Genomic DNA, 20,626 nt, shown 5'->3' on the forward strand with positions numbered 1-20,626 from the left:
TGCATTGTATTTATGGCAAGTGGCTTCATCTTAAGAGTCTGCATGGAACCACTGCCTGTCATGGGGGCAAGGTCCTGCTTGTCAGGCACTTCTGGCAGGAGCAGGGCCCTTGCTCTCACCGATGCAGCGCTCGCGTCCAGGCAGGCTCGAAGTCAGTCGCTGCCCGGGGAGGCAGCCTGCCTTGTCGGGCTGAGGGCTGCTGCTCTACTGGGAGTGACTGGTGAGCCAAGTCTTTCTACTGAGGCATGGCATGCATGTATTTTGAACGCATCTTTAGGTAAGTATTTAAAGTGCTTATGCAATACAGTGGTCAGTATAGCTGTTCTTGTTCCCTTCTCTATGAGCGTTGCTCCTGTTTGCTCCTGTTCATTTACCTGGCATCCTTTCTCATCATCTTCTAGAAGGTGGCAAGGGTCGTTCTGACCTACTAAGTCCATTTGTAGTAAGTAAAAAAGACAGATACCATGCCCCCCCCCCGCCCCCATCAAAACTTTACAGATGCCCAGTGGGTTGAATACTTATTTTTTTCTTCTACAAAGATTTTGTTAGAACTCCTTCATTTTTCAGAATTTCTGTACAATCTTTTACATTGAAATGTCTTGACTCTGCCTTTTTCCGTAAGTTATCAAAGGTGGCTTTCTAGCTTTCAGCCAAATTTTTTGGCACATGCAAGAGATGCAGCACCTTCTTGATTTGTTTTGCACAAATTGCATTTTGTAATCTGTAAGCTTTTTTTTTTCTACATGCAGTATTTGGAAACATAGAGTTCTATTTTGTATTTTTAAAATTTAACTGTTACTTTTGGAGGTGTAACTTTCTTGGAGTCTTTGATGTAAAAAAACTGGTTTGCCATTGTAACTTAGAGTAGTGATAAATCTTTGTGTAATGCAGCAAGCCATAAAAAACTATCTTGAATTCTGAAGTTAAAGGGAGAAATACATCCATATTTTACTAACAAAAAACACTTCCCCAAGGAGAGAAGCATCCTTAAAATATCCTGCTAATATGAAGTAATTCCCTTTCCCTTACTGAACTTGCTAATTATTTTTTAGGCCATCTCCCCTAATGTTGCTCATGAGCTTGGCACTATGATACAAAAGTATTCAGTACAGGCAGAACTGGTGATGGGCACTAAACCATTTGATCCTCTGTAATTTTTGCTTTCTTTTGGCACAGCAGATGGAGAGTAGTCACCACCATGCAACTTGAGACAGACTCTGAAATGAGACTTCACTGAAGTTTAAAAAAAAAAAAAAAGAAAGCTTAATCTCAGATGCAGCTCTTTAAATATTTATGTATTAATACAAATCTGCTTGAAAAGCACGTTGTGGTCCCTTTAATTGTTTCCTCCTGAGGTAGCCGGTCCAACTTGTTCTGTGGGCATTAGGAGGTAGTGTATTGTGACAGTGAGGGTATTTTCCTGTTTCATAATGAAACCGATTCTGTTTTGAGTGAAATTAAGAGATTCTCCCCCCTCTTTTCTTGCAGGAGGAAAACTCTGGTCTTATGTCAGTAAGTTCTTAAACAGAAGTCCTGAAGAGAGCTTTGACATTCCTGAACCCAGAGCATCTAGTTCAACTAAAATTTACCTGGAGCAGCCGACACCTAGTCCTAAAGAAATCAGTAGCAGCACTGATTCCCGAGAAAGCTATGGGGAGGGCACGCTGAAGGTGGTCCCGCTGAAGAGCAGCCTGACACCAAGCTCTCAGGACGACAGCAGCAACCAGGAAGATGGCCAAGAGAGTTCGAAGTGGATGGACTCAGGATCTAGCTCAGAAGAAGAATGCACTACTAGTTATTTAACATTATGCAATGAATATGGGCAAGAAAAAATTGATTCTGGCTCTCTAAATGAGGAACCGGTGGCTAAACTGGGGAGCGATGGTCTGAATACCAAAGAGAGAAGTTGCTTACAGAAATGCAGTGTCGTTGGCAGTGATAGCTTCACCTCTCAGATTGCATCTCAGGAACGAAAGCTTTTCATTGACGATGGCGAGTCAGAAATAGCTAGCCCTACTAGGATATTGGACTCATTAACTAAATCAAAGAACAGCCCCATGGAACTCTTCAGGATAGACAGCAAAGATAGCACTAGTGAGCTCCTGGGGCTTGATTTTGGAGAAAAATTATATAACCTGAAATCAGAACCTTTGAAGCCATTGTTTTCTGTCCCAGATCATGACAGAAGCTTGGATGCCCTAGAGAACAAAATGGGTGTGATAGCTCATGACACTGTAAGCAGGGGTTCAAATGACTCTGTGCCAGTTATTTCCTTTAAAGATGCTGCTTTTGATGATGTAAATAGCGTTGATGAAGGCAGGCCTGATCTCCTAATAAACTTACCTGGTATGTCTGATGAAACAGAAGAGGCAGAGGTGTCAAGGCCGACAAAGTTTACAAAAACTGATACGGACATGTTGGAAGTAAAGTTATTAGAAGCACCTGATGTCTTACAATTAAATAGTTCTGCAGAGCCATGCAAAGCATTTGATCAAGAGCCAAATCATGTGGCACCAGCAGTGAGCAATCCTTCCCACAAGGAGGCAAATGGACAAAGCGGTGTCACTCAGGGAGCTCTTGGGACCCTCTTTACATCTGACCCAGAGGTAGGTAGTTCAGAAGACGGGGCTCTGTTTCAAGGGCTTGGAGCCTGCTCCTTAAACGTGGCAAGCAAAGAAGAAAGTTTATTTGTTTCCAACCCGCTCTCAGGTGCTCAAGATGTTAGCTTGGAGGCAGACGCGATAAGTGAAGCAGTGTTGCTGTTTTCTGATCAAACTGAAGACTTTGGGAAAGAGGAAACAGACCTGGCTTTGTTACCAGCAGCTGAAAGTAAAAAGACAGCACCAAAGAGGGAAGACAAAATAGCAGTAGCAGGGGAGAAGGAAATACATCAAATTTTTCAGGACCTCGACGAAAGATTAGCGATAACCTCCAGGTTTTATATCCCAGAGGACTGCATTCAAAGATGGGCAGCTGAAATGGTTGTAGCCCTTGATGCTTTACATAGAGAAGGAATTGTGTGCCGCGATTTGAACCCAAACAACATCTTATTGAATGATAGAGGTCAGGAACTTTTGCAAATGCATTTCTTTTTATTCGCTGTTGCTTCCAATTAACTGAGTAGGCGTTTTATCTTGTAATTAGTATCTTCATTTCCTGTCTAGAGCTTCATTATCAGTGCAGCAAATTCACCCCTAGTAATAGCTTCTAGTACTTAATGATGCCATTATTCCTAATGATACTGTTTTTAGCTACAAAAGGAGTAATTACAGTTCACTTCTGCAGAAAATGGAAGGGAAAAATGTTTTGATTTCTCCTGTCGTTTTGTTTTTAGGACACATTCAGCTAACGTATTTTAGCAGGTGGAGGGAGGTTGAAGATTCCTGTGACAACGATGCCATAGAGAGAATGTACTGTGCCCCAGGTTAGAGCAATCACCTACAATGTTTCACTTGGAAAGTAGATTAGCAGCTTTCGCTTTCTCTCGGAGCCTCTATAGCATAGAGCTCAAGATCATGCGGTATCTGAATTTCCTTTTCTTTTTCCTGAATGTCTTAAAAAGCTAGAGAGTTCATAACTGCTTGATTGTTGAACTGTGGTGGTGTTTGTTAGATCATTTCCATAAAGTGTAATTGTATTGAATGTCTTGCTTAAGCAAATTTAAGGGATGTTTTGTTTTCTTGCAGTTATTTGCTATGTGTGAGTACATTCTGATAGCTGAAGAGAGCAAATAAGGGAACGGGCAGACTGAAAAGATGACACTAAGAGCCTTAAAAATACAAAAATTTATACATGCAAAGAACATGGTGAAAAAGCATATAGCAGTTTGAAAAATACAGCCCTAATAGTCTCAGAGATGCCTCTGACATTTTTGATGAGCTACAGTGGGCTTTGAAATAGTTTAGAGAGCTCTTTTCTTAGAACTGCTTTCATCAATCACGAGGGTGATAAAATCAATAACTCATGGGTTTTTATAGCAAGGATGGCACTTGAAACTGAGCCCTCCCTCTTTTCCTTTTTCCAATTTATTTTCTGCTAATATAGTGGTCAGATGGTAGTGACAGCCAAAAATCAGGTGTTTTACTTATAACTTCATATTTAAAAAATTTCATAGCTAGCTTAAAAAAACCTACTTTTAGAGTTGAAATGACTACTGGGAGGCTATTCAGATTTTCATTTTTTCTATTTTATTCTTAAGTTGAAATGCCAACGTACTCTTTCCGCTGAGTGCATGGTCTGGCCAGGCATTGCAACTTGGCATGCAGGTAGTCATCAAGCTCAGTGTCTGCAAATATGCTCAGAAAAACTTAGCTAAAGAAGAAAAGCTATCAGCAATGGAAGAATGAAGTTCTGAACTTAGAATAAACACCTGATGCCAAACTGTGACTTAGACCCCTGACTGAAATAAAGTAAGGAACTTGTTCTCTGTGAATAAAGGTGCTAGGATCTAAAAAAGATTTGATGCCCGCCTCTTAAGATTAATAGTAAATAAAAAATCTTTGCTATCCAGGTGCAAGTCAAAAGGGAAATGGCAGGTCTTACAGAGAAACAGGAAAGAAATTCTTTTTACCTATCAAAGCAAACTGGACACCTTTGTTCTACCCTTACTCCACTTTAATTCAAGAACAAGAAAATTGGGGAATCCCTGCATTTGAGAATCCTGCAATTCTTGTCATCGTGAAATAGAAACGTGTCCTGGTTACCAACGTGCGTGACGTCATGTTAGAAAGAGGAGTTTTTCTGCCTCCCTAACCCAGCTTCGTACAAAGCTCTCCCTAGTTAAGTAGTAGCAAAGATGGAAGTGCAGCCTTTTCCCACCCTGTCACCATTAATGAGCTGTGAAAGTCAAAGCTTAATTTTTCAGTATTTTAATGAGGATCCAAAGAGAGGCTTTTTTGCCCCCTAAGCCCCAACCAGCCAACTCCTGTAGTAATTAAGTGTTTAGGGAGCAGTTGAAATAATATTTAGAAGTCCCCAAATGCAAGAACAAAGTTTTCTGTGCCGTCATTATTTCCACCTCACAGCACAGGTGTGGTATCCATCCGGGCTTTTCTTGGTTAAGTTGCCCTCTCCTCTCTGCCCTCTCTGCCCTACCCCAGGCTGCAGTTTGCTTTGAGTGTCCGTAACTGTTGAGCTACAAGATGAAAATTTGCGAATGCAAATATTAGATATATGCAAGATGGCTGAATTGATACTGCTGTATGATTCTTACCTTTCATATTTCTTGATCTTAATGTTATCTGTGCAAAGTGTACTCATATCTTAGTGTACCTATTTCACGCTAATTTTTGTGTAGGAGAGTAATACTTGGTATAACTTAGTAGTGCAAAATATGTTTTGGAGCCAAGTGCCATTCTATTCTGAGCAATGATTTAATAGCTGTACCTTAAATAATGCTGTATAGATGAGTCCAAAGCAGCTTTCTTAGGGCTACTGCTGCTGGTAAACCTTGCTCCAAAACTTCTGATCAGTATTAAATAAAAAAATGATCATGTTAGTGGGCTTTCTTTAGGCTCTGATATTATAGGAAAAAACCCAACCTTATTTGGGTGATCATTTTTCATTTTAAGGACTGTACCATGTTCCTAGAACCCGTGTCTCCCCTTTATCATGATAGCGTTGGTCTGCAAGCTGCTTCTTGGAATAAGGATTTTGAAATTATACTTGTGCTTCAGTTCAGTGCACTAAGAGAAATTGGCAAGTTCAGGTTTTCTAAAATTTTTTTAAGTTGCTTTTTAAAACTGATCGTAACTGTTTTTCACAGCTTGTTTTTTTTCTTGATGAAGGGCTGCAGTTTTGTAGAGATGAACAAGTGATCTTCACAAAATTTAATCAGGTCTTATGCTTTCTTATCATACTACAACACAGTGACTAAATAAAGTGATTTGAAGTGAGTCTTTATCTTGTTTTGAATTTTCCTGGTGTTTCCAGTTTTGTGTGCTGTGTTGCCCTACCTCTGGGTACTCGGCCTTCCCTCTCCTTTTCTCTCCTAAATGAAGGGTGCAGTGAAACTTGGCTTGTAAAATTTTGTCTCCATAAATTTATCTTGGTGTGTGTTTTCATCAGAGTTTGGGATAGAATAGGATTTGGAGATGATAACTTGTATGTTACGCGATTTCAATGTTTTGTTATTTAAATGCACTTGTTAAAAATCTGCAAGAAAGAAGATGTTTCTATCAAAACGCTGTCTTTTAGGGTCTGGTGTTGGAGACGGAGAACAGATAGTGAGTCTTGGGATGCAGTTCTTTTTCTGCATTGATTTTTGAGGAGCAAATTTTGTAGGCAGGAAAAGGAGAGGATGAATGTGAAACTTAAACAGATTGCAGGATATCTTCAATTTAAAATAGGTAGTAAATTGTACTGCGGAGTTATGTGACAGATGTAAAAATGTATTTGAAATTATTTTATCTTTGATAAGGTTTCAGATATTACTTTTTTTACAGCACAAGTTATAAAGTGCTTAGCAGTGAAGTGCCTGATGACATCTTAAATTTCAATTTGCTTTAATGGTTGAAGGAAAACATGGAGTCTAAATTCTACAATTTATATATCAGAGTCTAATTCCAGGAGGGGCTAGGAATAATGATGTTGAAGCTTTTCAAACCCAGGGGAGGATAGAGATCCAACTGCGTGGAGTTTGCTGGCAGGATCTAGGATTTTGTGTTTGAGGCTTCCGTACCCGGGGTTGTAACCTTGTATTAAAGCAAAGCAAGGTAGTATTGGTACAGCAACAGCGATCAGATCTGTGCCATGGTGAATAGCAAGGACTTGCCCAGCTCTTGTTATCCTACAAAAAGCGGAGAGGCAACGTGACCGCTTATGTAGGAAAGAGGTTATGCAATGTGTATATAAAATAATAGAACAAATGCAAACATTGTAAATGGAGAATTGTCAGAAAGATGAGGGAAGAGATCGTTTAAAAAGCTGCATACCATTCCCTGCTAGCAGTATAATTAATTTTGTGTGAAACAGCGGTTGTCATTTGTATTGTGCATAAATTAAAAGCAGGGCTCAGGCTGCTGCAAGAAGTGGCACTTGTGCGCTGCTGACGGCAGGTGGCATCGTACCATTAATGGATTTTGCCGTTGCGCTTGCTGGCTCTGGTTTGCCTAACTTCACGTAAGAACCGGCGGCGGAAGATGTAGTTTATTTGGAATGATTCGCATCAAGGATTGTACTCGCAAGCTCAGAGTCGTTGGTGTGTTACAGTGCTGTTGCGTCTGTTGGTAAAGCTGGATAACTCTCTTTACTCCTGCATAGTTCTACGCAGTAAAAAAAGTTCGTGCTGAACCAGCTACTGCAACAACAAAGCTATCTGCAGATGCTTAAAAGCAGCGCCTGTGCTACACTTTGATTAATGGCCAAACTAAATCTTTGCTGTTCACCTATGATAAGTCAAATGTTGTTTCTCTAACCCACAAGGGAAATGATGGATTATAAATCATCCCCTATAAACTCAACACCACTTCAAGTAAAACTGGGATGGAGGGGGTTGTCCAAGAATAACCTGTTTGCTTTTAAAGAAGAAATTAAGCCCTTGTAACCAAGATATTCTGCTGCTTTAATAGGGTTAAGGTGGCTAATGTGAGGTTTATGTGGTGGGGTGTTTTTTTAACTTTCCTCTTTATGGTAATTTTGTTTTCTGAATGTTTTAAAGTGTGCTAAGCAGCTGATGTCTGAATACAAAGTTATTAGCAGATCAGATGAGAATGATTCACTTCTGTTTAAACAGCCCTTTGCTCTCCATGCCCCCTGAGAACTCTTATCACATATTTGTCCAAAAACCCCCACAAAAACTAACAAAAAAATCCCTCGCATTATCCACCTGCCCGGTGTCTGATAGTATCAGCAATGTATCTCTTTATCTCTTGGTTAATGTGCCTTGGTATTCTGAAGGGGGGAAAATTCCAGTAACAGATTCAATTTACACGGACAGAAACTTGAGCAAATGCCAGCCTAGCAGGGGGGCCATTATTCTGCTCTATAAATAAGTTTAAAAAAGAAACAAACACACACACAAACCTGTGAATCAACATGTTTTGGTCTAATTGAGGGAAAAGCAAGATAGATGAATTTTGAAATGCAAATGATCACCTTCTGTTATTTAAGTATTGGGTTTGCCAACTTTGTGATCTTAAATATAAAGAGTTGTTACCTTTTAAACGGAGTAGTAATTATATTCCATTCTTGATAGTCATGAGTTTTAAAATCAAATTGGTCACTTTTTAAAAAAAGCTCCTTCATAGTATGCTTAGTACTTGTGAGAGAGACAAAAATTATCTACAGCCGCAGCCTAGTCAAGACTGTCTTCAGCTAAAACAGATTAAGTTGGAGATTTACTCACGAAGAGAAATCTTCTAGGTATTTTTTTGATCTAACCTGTGAAGTGTCGTGTTGTAGAATTGGCTTGTTGATCACGTGTAAATATGATCTGTGAATGAGATGTTTTATTTACACTCTCCCAAGTTCTCATTCCAGCAGTGGGGATATGTTCTGTCGCATTCCTGTAGTGTTATCAGAGGGCGAGATTTCAGAAGTGGGTTGTCTTTGGAACCTTTTTTCTTTCTTGTACCAACGATGAGTTTTCACCAGGCAGTGTGTACTAAAAACTGGAGATTTGCTTCTTGAGATCGTAAAGCCAAAGGGAGCTTAGCTTCACAGAAAGCGTAAGTAGGAAACTGGCCATCAGTAATGCATCATCTTATTCTGATGCTTTCATAAGCTGTGTGCTATAATCAAGTCTTATTTATACAAACTAGCCTTCACAGAAACCCACACATAAATATATATGGTATATTTGGTTTTATCTAACCTGCTACTAGTTGTACACAATGCAAAACCTAAGAAAAAGAAGGCTTTGTGAGTAAATTATTTTGTCCCAAGAAAGACCAAAGTGTTTCAGTGTGCAACCTGATTTTCATACTGGCAAATGAAGATGTCACTTGTGCTCTTTGGCGATTGAAAATACAGATGCGAAGTGCAGCTGATAACCTAAAACATATGCCATGAAAATAAAAATTGCTAGGTTGCTATTATTAGCCTCTATGCTATAATTTTTACTTACTGAATAAGGGAAAAATGGTCTGCTTCTGTTTACCAAATAGATATTTAATGCTGGAAAGCCTGCATATTAGTTGTGTATGTGTTTTTCAGTAGGAGTTTGCAGGCGCTCATTAAATCTGCTATTCTGTATTATAGTAATTTAATTTGAGTAGATTGTTTAAGAAGCAAAATAACTGTGGTAGATTAAAGTGCCATTGACCCTGAGAGGTGTCGAGGGGTGGGCTGGTCTCATGGTTATAGTGTAAGACTGGACTTCCTAGATTTTATCTCTGACTCTGTCCTAGCTTTTTCTGTGACATTAATGTCTCAGGATAATCCTAACAAGGAGATGAAAAAACAGGACAGATGAATGAGCTTTGAGCAGCAAAGACAGAAGGATGGCTAGCTTGATTTGAAAAGTCCTGGCAATAGGAAATGGGACTAAACATTAACATGAAAAATATATGGCTGGCCCGAATAATGAGGAAAGGTCTGGAGCTGCAGAAAAAGTACTGATTATTATGAAGCTGGGAGTAAGAACTTTACAACAGCCATTTGGAGTGGTGCAACTCTCCAGAGACACCCAAGTGTCCCACAGAAAACAGTGGCATCTCCAAAATAGCAAGATGTCATGAACCTGGAGTAGGTAATTGAAAGCATAGGTTTGGGGAGAGAATCGGGTGTTTTCTGAAAATAATCTGATGTGGTTTGGCACTCAGGCTTGTTGTAAGTACACTACTTGCTTCAGGTGAAGTACATTTTCTTGTGGCTTTTCGTAGACTCTTGTGACTAGAATAAGCAGTAAGATGTACCGAAGCTGTTGATTTGTAAAAATCTGGTATTTTAGTTTGACATAAAAGCCAGTTAATAACACTGGAAGAAACTGTAATTTACCTGTGTGGTGTGGTTGCTTTGGCTTTTTATTTATTTTCTTTTTTAGTTTTTTAATTATTATTATTATTATTACAGATGGGGCTAAAACTTGAAGATAGTATAGAAAATGCCTTTTGAAAATAAATGGAGCTAGCTGAAAGGTTTGCTTTGATAATAGAGCAGTAAAAAGTTTCTTTTTCCCTGTGTCACCTAATTATTTTAGATGAAGTTTTAATTCCATCTTGGGCTGCTAAAAGGAAGAAAGAACACAGTACCGTCTATTAATATTTTTTTTTTCTTTTAGTGACATGAGGAAGTTCTTTTCCAAAGAGGAACATAGATGCTTACATATTTTTGAATATCTTTAAGATGAAACTTCCTATTTTCATACTCCATTTGATCTTAGTAGATGTTCATTGGACTTGCCTCACTACCTTATTGTTTAAAGACCATGATAAACTTTTTATACTTAACTGTCGATGTTTCAATACTGTGTTCTATAAATGGCTAAAGCATTTTAGGCAAAGCATTATGGCCAGATTGCTTGTGTGACGTGTTATTTAGTGACTGTATCTTACGATATCTTGGCTGACTGAACCTGCCTACAGTAAATTAGCTTGGACTCATTTTACTTGGTTCTCTGCAAATGCTTCTTTACATATATAGATATTAAAATATGATAAAAGAGTAAGCTTTTAAAATTAAATGAGTGTAAGGTAAATAGAATTTCTGAAGCGAATCTAATGGATTTTTGTGCAATACTGTTTATCTTAATGGCCGTGGAAGGGGAAAACATTGTGTCTGATGTTTTCAGGATGTTGGACAAGTCCATTTCCTCCTGAACAGTTTCAGACACCTGTTGGTCGTTCACAGGGGTGTCCTTGTTCTCTTGCCAGCTGAAGTGATACTTGAAGGTACGTTTTTTCTGCTTGAAACACAGAGTAAGGGAGAAGGACTCTTCAGGTTTTGAATTAATTTTTTTGGATGTTACACTTACCCTACCAAGTTTTTGACTGAGTTTTTGTTCCTGGTGATTTGTGAGCAATCTGGCCTGAGTTGCACAGTGAATGTCCAAATCCACCTTTAAGCCTGGCTTTTTTTCTTTTAACTGGTGATTGTGTGTGCTGCTCAGGAGGCCTTATTGTCAGCCCTGGAGCAAACTGTATTTGGCAGAAAATGCAGTGGTAGTAAAAAGCCTTTGAAATCCTTCAGCATGAAGGGTATATTTCAGGTTAAGGTGCTGTAGAAAGAATGAGAAAATCAGTCTTGGTGTTACTGTTTAATAGCTTTATTGAGGATGTGTGTTCAAAAGAGGTGAAATGCTACTTTTCTACTTTAGAACTGGTGCCTCTTTTTTTAAAAAATACAGAGCGTTGTCAGCTATGTGTCCCCTATCAGGAAGTAAGGTATTACTGTGTGTAATGCAAATATTGGGGTAAGTATGGAAACCATAAAGAAATGGCCTTTCAGTTGAGACCAGCTGCTCTGGAAGGAGGACAGTGCTGGGTAGGGAAGGTGTTTACCTGTACCATCTGTATCTGAACCTGAGAGCGTTTTACAAACCTCCTTCCTTTCAGTTACCCCAACGGCTGCTGTTGGAATTGCTTCTGTGCAGGAATTTAGCATTGCTGCTGACATGTGCTACCTGGCGCTAGATGTCATATGGGCATGCTTGGGGGAGGGAGAAAGAAGAAAGCTCCCCTTTTAATGAAGTTGCAGTAAAGTTGGAAGAGCTAATGATTTTTTTTTTCCACCCTACTTTTTGTTCCTACGATTTGATAGGGTTTTGTATTTGAGAATGATACCAATATTTTTTCCTGCAAATTTTGTACTGCTAGTCCTAGAAACACCAGCAGTGTGCACATGTGTGTGCGTGTTTATGTTTGTACAAATGTGGATAAGGTCCTTGATTTCAAGGTTCATGAAGTAAAGAATTGGCACAAATATCCCCATGTTATTCGCTTAAGCTTATGGGTCGCTACCATTTATTGTCTAAATTACTTAGCTGATGGATTGAGATGAAAATGTTTTCTTAGTGAAGGCAGATATTGTAGTTCAGATTTATTGCAATATTAAAGCTTTAAAAAAAGCATATGCCCTGTGTGGTATATTACATTAGCTGGCTACTCTGTATCACTTGAAAGCATTTCATAGTCTATAGTTTCTAAATTTTCCCGTGATGTGTAGTCAAGATAAAATGCAGTAATATTGATGTGATATCCTGAACTTATTATGATCAGCGAATTGCATCAGAAGTAATGTGACCTGTTGGAAGTAAGGGAATGTAAACAACACATGTTTATTTGTAGTATTCACAATGGTTTTTTTTAAGGAAAACATTTATTTTAATGTGAAGTAAGGAAACTTTGGGACCTAGGGAAAGCAGCAGGAAAGCAGACAGTGGGTAATAGCAGAAAAGTTGAGCTAAAATTTAGAGGTTTTTTGTTTTTTGTTTTTTAAAAAGGATACTCAGATTTTTGCCCTCAGCTGTGTTTTCCATTTTCTGTTCTGTGTTGGTTCAGATGACTTGTCACACAGTTTCTGCTGTGTGCATGAGAAGCCAGCCAGAGCTTTCAGTCCAGAGAGAAATCTGCGTCACTTGACTGTTCTCATTTTATCCCGCTTGTGTCCTTTTGGTCACTGTCAAAATTAGGTGTAAGAGTTCAGTGCTGCTGCTGTAAGAGACCTGCAATGACATTTGTTTTGACTTGGCATATATTGAAAGTGTTGGATTTTGGAGAAGTGAACTCTAGTTTACTTTTTGACTCTCTTGACTCTTACTCTGTATCCATTTTCTTCATCAGTGAAGTAAGTGAGGTTACATCAACTTCCTCTAATGAACAGTGAGTGATTCTGTGAAAGAAGTCAGTGTAAGTTTGAAGCTTCAAAGAACTGAATTAGCATCTGTGATTGCCAACATAAAAGGAAATAATACCAACACTCAGAAATGATTTTTTGGTAATATTTCTTTTCCCTGTGGCCAGAATGATCCCCCCCCCACCCCCCTTAGAATATATTTTTATATTGGGCTGTAACTCAAGAGGCCTGTCCCCACTGAATGTCTTTGGGGAAGAATGGGTTATCTCCTTTTGTGGCATTATTCTAAAATCTAAGATATGTCAATTTGGGAAAGTTAATGGTACTACAGGAACTGAGAATGTAGTAGTCAATCCTAATTAACTCTTGGCTTTACTGTCCTTATTCTGCGATAAGTGTGGAATTTAATTGAAATGTAAAAATCTTCATGTGTTTGGAAGAAAGCTCTCTTATCCACAAGATTAAAGCCACATGGGGAAAAAAACCCTCTGCTCTAAAGAAGCCTGAAGTATTTGGTTTTAGATTTTACTTTCCATTCATATGATCTTGGTTTTGAATGTACATAATTGGAACATACAGCACTAGGAAATCACAGTCAGACTGGAAAGGCATTTCCATTCAGTAGGTTTCACTGAGAGATGCTATGAAAACCTTTTGCCAGCTGGTTCACATGGAAAGGCCTGACTTTGTTTTTTTGTTTTTTCTTTTTTAAAGGACAATTACGTAGAAGCTCTGCCTTTCTGAAGGGATGTAAAATTAAATTTCAAGAATAGATTTTGGTTTTTACACTAATTCTCTCAATTTACCATAATTTCAACTTCATCTGGATGCTTGCCTGGGACCTTAAAACATATTCAAAATGCATGTAATTATGCTGACACAGTTCCTCATGTGGCTGCCATTAATATCTTTGTAAAAGTTTCTCGATACTAATAGAAGTATTAATCTGTAAGGAATGGAATAAATTCAGATGCGTGGCACCCTTATAGTGATGTATTGGGCATTCAAACGCCATTAAGTGTAATAAACTTTCCAATGTGAGGGATGTCCTACCTAAAGAAACAATGTCTGAGCCATCCTTCCCTGTTGCTCTTGCAACAGCAGCCTCAGCTGAGTCCTACGGCGTGCTGAGCCTCTTCCAGCTTGTGCAGCAGCTGCCCAAGGGAGGGAGCGAGCAGCCCTCCGCACATCCCCGTGCCCGGCGTGTGTAGGCATCTCTGTATCTGGGGAGGGCTGGGGGTACTGCCTTCCTTTTGCTGACCCTGGAGTGTGACTCATCTGTAGTTCTCCTTGGCCGTGCTCACGCTAAGCTCCATAAAATGATGAGCAAGATATTTCGAACAAGCCATAACGCTTTTCACAGCAACGACTATGTGACTATATGCTAATTGTTGTCCTCTGCTGGGAAGCTGGTGTGGCTTTTGCCACCAAAGCTATTTTAGTGCAGTTTCTGCATTTTTTTTGACAGTCAAAATGAAGATTTCATCTTCATTGCAATCTGGTTGTCTGCCTGTTTTAGAGCAGACAGCGTGGTGTGTGTGTATATATTTAATAATTTTTGTAGTTTAAAGCCTGAGTCAGTGAAGGCCAAGTTTTCTGCATGCGTCATGCTACTGAACACGTGAATGTGTGTGGCAAGGGACTCCATAACTCCCACCTCACTGTCTCCTGTGCATGGACAGCAATAAGAGAGTGTTGGGTGCTGGCTGGATGCTAGGGAAACCAACTTTTTGTACCTAGGTACTATTTGGGCTGAGCTGTGGCAATACACAGTTGCTGGCTGTGGTTAGGTTATGTGAAGTAGATGTAGCATCTCTCTGTTTCCCAATAGACAAGAGAGGCTGGTGTGAAAAGCTTCCCCTGGTGATCCCAGCAAAGGGTGTGGGTTAGCCTTGAGACGAATCCTGCTCTCTTAAGACAAAATTAAGGCATGGAGTCGACTTGTATAACTGCTCTTGTGCAGCTTTTATGGATGCTTCAGGCCACTCTGGTCAGTCCAGCTCTTCTGGCCAGGGTAAATTCTCTAAGTATGTTTTGCTTTGCTCTCTGTCACTGTCCGGTTTTACTCCAGTATAGAAGAATCATAACTGTAATGCCTAGAAGTCTTGAAAATGCCTATGTATGCATGGAAAAGGCAAATTATGCATGAAATGTATAGCGTTGCTGTGTTTGAACAATGCAATCTGTAGGTGGCTAAAGGGCTGACTGAATTGCAGGCATAATGAAAGCTCTGTGGTATTTAGTATATGTTCTGTCAGCATTAAACAGTCACCTTGTAAATATATGTTAATTTTGAAGCTGTAACTGACCTTTTTAATATTGATTGAAATGTCTTGTGTTTAGAGGTTGGCGCTATCCTAGAAGAGACAGAAGCCTGTGACTGGTGGAGCCTGGGTGCCATTCTTTTTGAACTCCTCACCGGGAAGGTAGGGCTGGAGGCAAGTTACTTGATGAAATGGACCTCTTGGCCAGGAGTTCCTCACAAGTGGTGTGCCCCGTTGTGATTTCCTTGCTTGTCTTTCCCAGGTGTACTTTGCCGACCTGAGTATCCTCAATTTGCTTGGTCTGCATGGGACCAGAGAAACCAAATATGGTCAAACTTCAGCAGAACAACTTGATAAAGCCATATCAAACTCAGGACTGAAAAAATAATCACAAACCATGCTGCCCTCTTAACCACAGTGAAATCAAAGTTCTCTAACATTCCTTCTGTACATTTACACAATTTTTGTCCTGACAATTTCAGTATTATTTCCTGAGACAGTGTAGAAGCCATATGTTGCTGTTACACATTAATTCAGTATTTTGAGACAGAGAGTGCTCAGCCAAATCAAACTGGTGGTTAACTGACAGTTCTGCACGAAAAAAGCAAAGTGAACCAAATTCCCAGACTCTTCAAGTTCAAGCAATAGAGCACAAGCACTAAGACACAAATATTCTAAAACCGTGTCTCCAGGGTGACATCAGTGCCTGTAGACATTCATCCCAGAATGAGTACTTCATACTAGGAAGCACTGAAATTTTAGCTGTGTGTGTTAATTTGCATTTATACTAGGACATAATCCAACACTATGATTTTTTAATTAATAAATGTGCCTGACTGCTTTGAATTCTTTTTTTTTATTTATTTTTTAATTTATTTTTTTCTTCTCCAGACTCTGGTTGAGTGCCATCCATCAGGAATAAACACTCACACTTCTTTGAGTATACCAGACCATGTATCAAAGGAGGCTAGATCACTGATTCAGCAGGTAATTGAGGGGAAAATTTGTTTTCTATAGGTACACATGCAGACTGGACAAATACTTATCTACCTAAGTTGTTCTGGTGAAGTAAATGTAAAAATAGAAAGCTGCTGATAGGAACGTGGATGGGTCTTTTGTCAGCGCTGGTGGATTTTGCCTAGCTGTCTCGTTACATGTGGAAACTGTCTTCTGCTGCCAGGTGTCTCTAGAAAACTGGAGTGCTTTGCCATTTCTTCAAAGTTTGGTCAATGCTGAGGGCTTTGGAAACACCTGCTGGTGATGTATGAATATTTTGGGAATTCTGCCCTAATGTTCATGGGAGCATTTGTAATGAGTTGAATTAAATTCAACTGTTGACACCAATTCAGCAAGTAAGCTCTAAGTACTTGCTTGTGTAACACACTGATTAGAAGTTACAGCCATGCTGTCCTCCAGGAAACCTTCTGGATCCCATTTGTTAAGAAAAGTACTTTAAATTGTGAATACAATGACTTTTGTAATAAGAAGATAATTGGTAGGTTGGACAAAAGGTAGAGTGGAAAACCTTAAAATACAGACAACCTTACAGACTGATGCACCATTTCCAAACTAACGGAAGTAGTATTTACTGCTGGTTTTAGTTTACTCTTAGCTTTAGGTACTCAGAACAGAGAGAGTAAACTTGTAGTACAGGGTCTTGAGCTTCAGGTAATGCTATCTTCCTTCTTCTAGTTAATTTTGATATAACTGAGGAAGCGGAGCCTGGATCTGACCTATTCCCCTTGAGTAGAATAAATGATATATGTGAACTGTGTTTTTTGGCTTCGAAGAGTATCTTGCTAGTGGCTGCCTAAATAATGACATCACTTACATGTAGATTTGAACAGCAGAGTGGAAAGAGTAGTTCTTGAAAACGAAAGAAAGATTTTTGAAAATTCAGTGAGTTGAAAGACCCAATGACAGATTGATTTCTGTGCCACTACTGGAAGATGATTAATGGAAATGGAACCAGGCATTTGGATGTCCTATTTTCACTAAGTGACATGAATTCACTGAAGGTGAAAGCATGTGTCTGCGTTTCTGTCAAAGGTAGAACAGGAAGTGACTAAAGAAAAATCCCATTTTTATATAATCTGCGTTTATGTTGTTAGATGGTAGCAAATTGTTACCCTCACCCACAGGTGCTACAGGGCTCAAATAGCTAAGGGAAAGCAAACCCACCCTTGATGAAGGGAATTCCTCCCATTAAGTCTAGAAGTGAAGACAAATGAAGTCGTCTGGTCGACTTCTCCCTGCCAGTGTAGGATTGTTCTTCGCTGCAGACTAACGTATTGCCTATTTTCAAATATGCCAAAGAGTGGCTCTTTTGCCACTTGCGGTTTAAGTGGCTAATATATCTCTGCCACTTGCAGATATATTGCAAGGCCATATCTGTTCAGAGAACAGTCACCCCAGTGCCTGTTAGGGTAAGCCTTCTAGTGTAGGATGGTGACTTATCTGGTGGAGGTTCAGCTATATGAGCTAGTAAATCACGTTTTTGTTGTGTGACTATCCAAGGAAGCTGCCATTCATTGTTGAGGAAGCCTTGTCAGGAAAAGGAAGAAAGCTCTCTTGGCATGGATAGCAATTTGTCATTGCGACTTTCCTTCCCCCCACTGCCAAGGGTAAACAGGTCAAAGCATCACAGAATAACTCTCTGGGATCAATGTTCAGCTATACAGAAAACTGTGCAGACGTTGTCTCCTGCTGTGGCTTCCAGTGCAGGTGACTTTGTTGTAAACACCTCCTTCATTCAGCCAGCTTCTAAGAAAACAGAAATCTGTTTCTTTGTGGTGAAAGATGAAGTTGTTCTTTTTATGTTGGTTTGGTATTTTGCACCCAGTATTTTTTTTTCAGGCACCTTCAGGCTTTACTACCAGGAAAATATGCAACATGACTTTTCAATAGGTATCTATTGCAGCTTGTGTTGCATCTGCTTTCTAAGGTTAAAGTTCTTCTGGAAGGGCAAACTCCAGAAAATAAGTGTCTGTGCTTACTTCCCCTGTGCTGGTGGCTGGTTGTATTACAGCAGAAGGCAGAGAGACCCTGGCTGCATCTGTTTCTCCTGGCTTGTGGAAGGTATCAGAGCAGCACTATTCACTGTCACCGAGCTACCTTTACTCTGTGACATTATGACTGCAAATAGCAGAGCCATCTTAAAATGTGTAAATTCCTATGTTTATGGATGTAGACTCACTTAGATGTTGAGTGCATTAAGATATGAATACACATTGTGCCAAGTGACAACTGGGAGAAGTTATCCTATTAGCTGTTGCAGAAAAAGCAAGAAAGAAACCATGCCTTTGTACTGTCTGTGATTGAACAGAGGATAAACAGTTCTCTAAAACTGCAAAATATTTTTGTGTGTCTTTATTAGTCTCTTTGGAGTGTTACCTTTGCCTTCCCTTTTATATGAGTTGGTATCTTTAAACAGATGTAAATATTGTGATTTCCTTTTCACATGAATTCAGCATGTGATGTACAACTAAAAAGCAAACAAGGTGCTGAATTTTAGGAAATTTCCATGAAGCCATTACACTGTTTTGTTTCTTTCACTGAGGTTTTGATTTTTCAGTTTTAGTCCATTTGTAGGACTCTCTAAAATTTTTTTTTTTTTTTGTAATGAAACTGAGAAAGGGCTGTAATATCCTGATGTTTTAGGACCAACTCACAATTGATGAAAGGGAAAGTTACAGACCACTGCCCCTGATGTAGCCCTAATGCTGTGGTGTGAGCAAAGGTTAACATGAAGCAAATGCAGTGTCCAGAGTTCTACCAATGCAGACTCTGGCTGCTGCTCTCTTTTTTTAAAATGAGGTTACACTTAAAATGAAGTCCCAATGTGCAGTGCTTCAGGGAATTGCATGCTGTGATCAGTAGTCTCTGAAGACTGTAGCGCTGAGACTCAAGGAAAGGAGAGTCTTCTTCCATTTACTGGATTTTAGGAATTTCAAGTATGCTTTCGCACTCTTGAAAGTAATTCATAGAGCAGGAAAACGGTAGGATGTCCCTTACCTTAGACCTTTCTGGAACTTTTAAGTAGTTGTTTTTGTTCTTACTAACTGAATCATATATATATTTCTTTTTATATTAAGCTTTTGCAGTTTAATCCTGCGGAGCGTCTTGGTGCTGGCGTTGCTGGTGTTGAAGACATCAAATCTCATCCATTTTTTGCCCTTATAGAATGGGCAGATCTGCTGAGATGAGAGATGTGTGCCCTCTGAACAAGCTCAGGTCAAGGGGACGAGTTTCTCTGGCACAGAAGCACCCTGACTTGCTTCCTTTGGATGTTGCAAACCATTTGGACGTAAGGACTAAAAGACGATGGAGGAATCAGGCCAAAAGTGAACACTTTTAACAGGAGTCACTGGTTGTACAGGGTGCTAGCTTACTTTTACGGCACCTGGTTGCTGCGTGTGTGTAAGTCTTTTCACCAAAAGGGTGGTTTGTGATGAAACTTCTGGGCAGCATGTTTAGCACTGCCAGCTTGTCGACTAAGTAGAAACAGGAATGTGCTCCTGGTGCTTTGTCTGATGATGGAAGTGTCTATAGGCTGTGCCAGTGGAAAGTATCTTTTATAGTGTCAATGGACCATTTCCCTATGCTGAGTGCAGCTCTGGGGGTTGGGGGAAGGAATACATAATTTATTAATGGTATATGCTGAATAAAACACAAAAATGCTTTATGCAAAAGTTGACACATTAAAAATAATATATCCATTAAAAATTAAGAAAGCTGTTGCATAATACTGTGGAATGTGTCTTGAAAATGGCATATCATTTCCCACTGTGGAAAGAGCATATAAAAGGCAAATAATGCTGTCAAATGTTGTACTTTGTTGGCTGGCAACGTCTGTTTAAAACTCTTGACTTCGTTGTATTTGATGAGCTACATGTTAAAATCACTACAGAAAGGGAAATCTTCTTTTCCTCAGCTGGATAAACACTGCTTTAGCACTCTAAGGAGCAAGAAAACGCAATGCTAAATAATTGTATAGATTAAAAAAGGAAAAACTCTTCTCTCATCACTGCAGCCACCACTTCATCACTTAATGAACTTTACTTCCTTTAAGTGTCCTATTTTTAGCTGCTACTTCAGGAAAAAACCTTTCTGCTCGTGCTCTTCTGCTTGAGGAAGCTTCTGAACTCTCCTGTTTGTTAATAGTGTTTATAAATCAAAGAAAGCCTTCACCCACTCCGCCGCTGAAACAGGAGGAAGCCTGGGATTTGCTCATGCCAAATGACTAAGTGACATCTCTGAGCAAACCCTAGTGGGTAAGGCTTGGGCCTGAGCCAATTAGCTGACCTGTTTGTTTGTTAGAAAGGTCTGGAGAATGGGAGAAGAATATATGACATGCAGGATATTTTGCTGTGCACTGCTGTTGCTCCTAAGCAGCCGTGCTTGTATGGGTTCCTGACGTACAAATGCTGTACGCTGCGATGCTTGCACAGGTTATGGATCTGTAGGTTTTTTCCTAAATGTTCCCTTTACTCTCCTTTTTTTCTTTTTTTCTTTTTTCCTTTTTCTTCTTCTCCCCAGCTTTATCCGGAGAACAAAGGGCAAATTCCTTTGGGAAGGTGAGGTGACAGCAATGATTATTGAATTTACAACTCAAAAAAAAAAAAAAAAGT

The 20,626-nt window shown here is 39.5% G+C and overlaps 1 protein-coding gene across 2 annotated transcripts in view; it reads left to right on the forward strand.

Moving 5' to 3' along the window:
• RPS6KC1 (ribosomal protein S6 kinase, 52kDa, polypeptide 1) overlaps positions 1-19,798 on the forward strand; it is a 62,854-nt gene extending 43,056 nt beyond the window's left edge. For both annotated transcript variants that reach the window (XM_010281739.1, XM_010281748.1), the window contains 5 exons: positions 1,489-3,063; positions 3,335-3,424; positions 15,076-15,158; positions 15,888-15,983; positions 19,091-19,798. In XM_010281739.1, the coding sequence (XP_010280041.1) occupies positions 1,489-3,063; positions 3,335-3,424; positions 15,076-15,158; positions 15,888-15,983; positions 19,091-19,201 (1,955 nt within the window). In that variant the 3' untranslated portion in view covers positions 19,202-19,798. The remainder of the gene's footprint in view (positions 1-1,488; positions 3,064-3,334; positions 3,425-15,075; positions 15,159-15,887; positions 15,984-19,090) is intronic.
• The last annotated feature ends 828 nt before the right edge of the window (positions 19,799-20,626 follow it).

This window comes from Phaethon lepturus, unplaced genomic scaffold, assembly GCF_000687285.1.
Source record: "Phaethon lepturus isolate BGI_N335 unplaced genomic scaffold, ASM68728v1 scaffold50720, whole genome shotgun sequence".
Taxonomy (NCBI): domain Eukaryota; kingdom Metazoa; phylum Chordata; class Aves; order Phaethontiformes; family Phaethontidae; genus Phaethon; species Phaethon lepturus.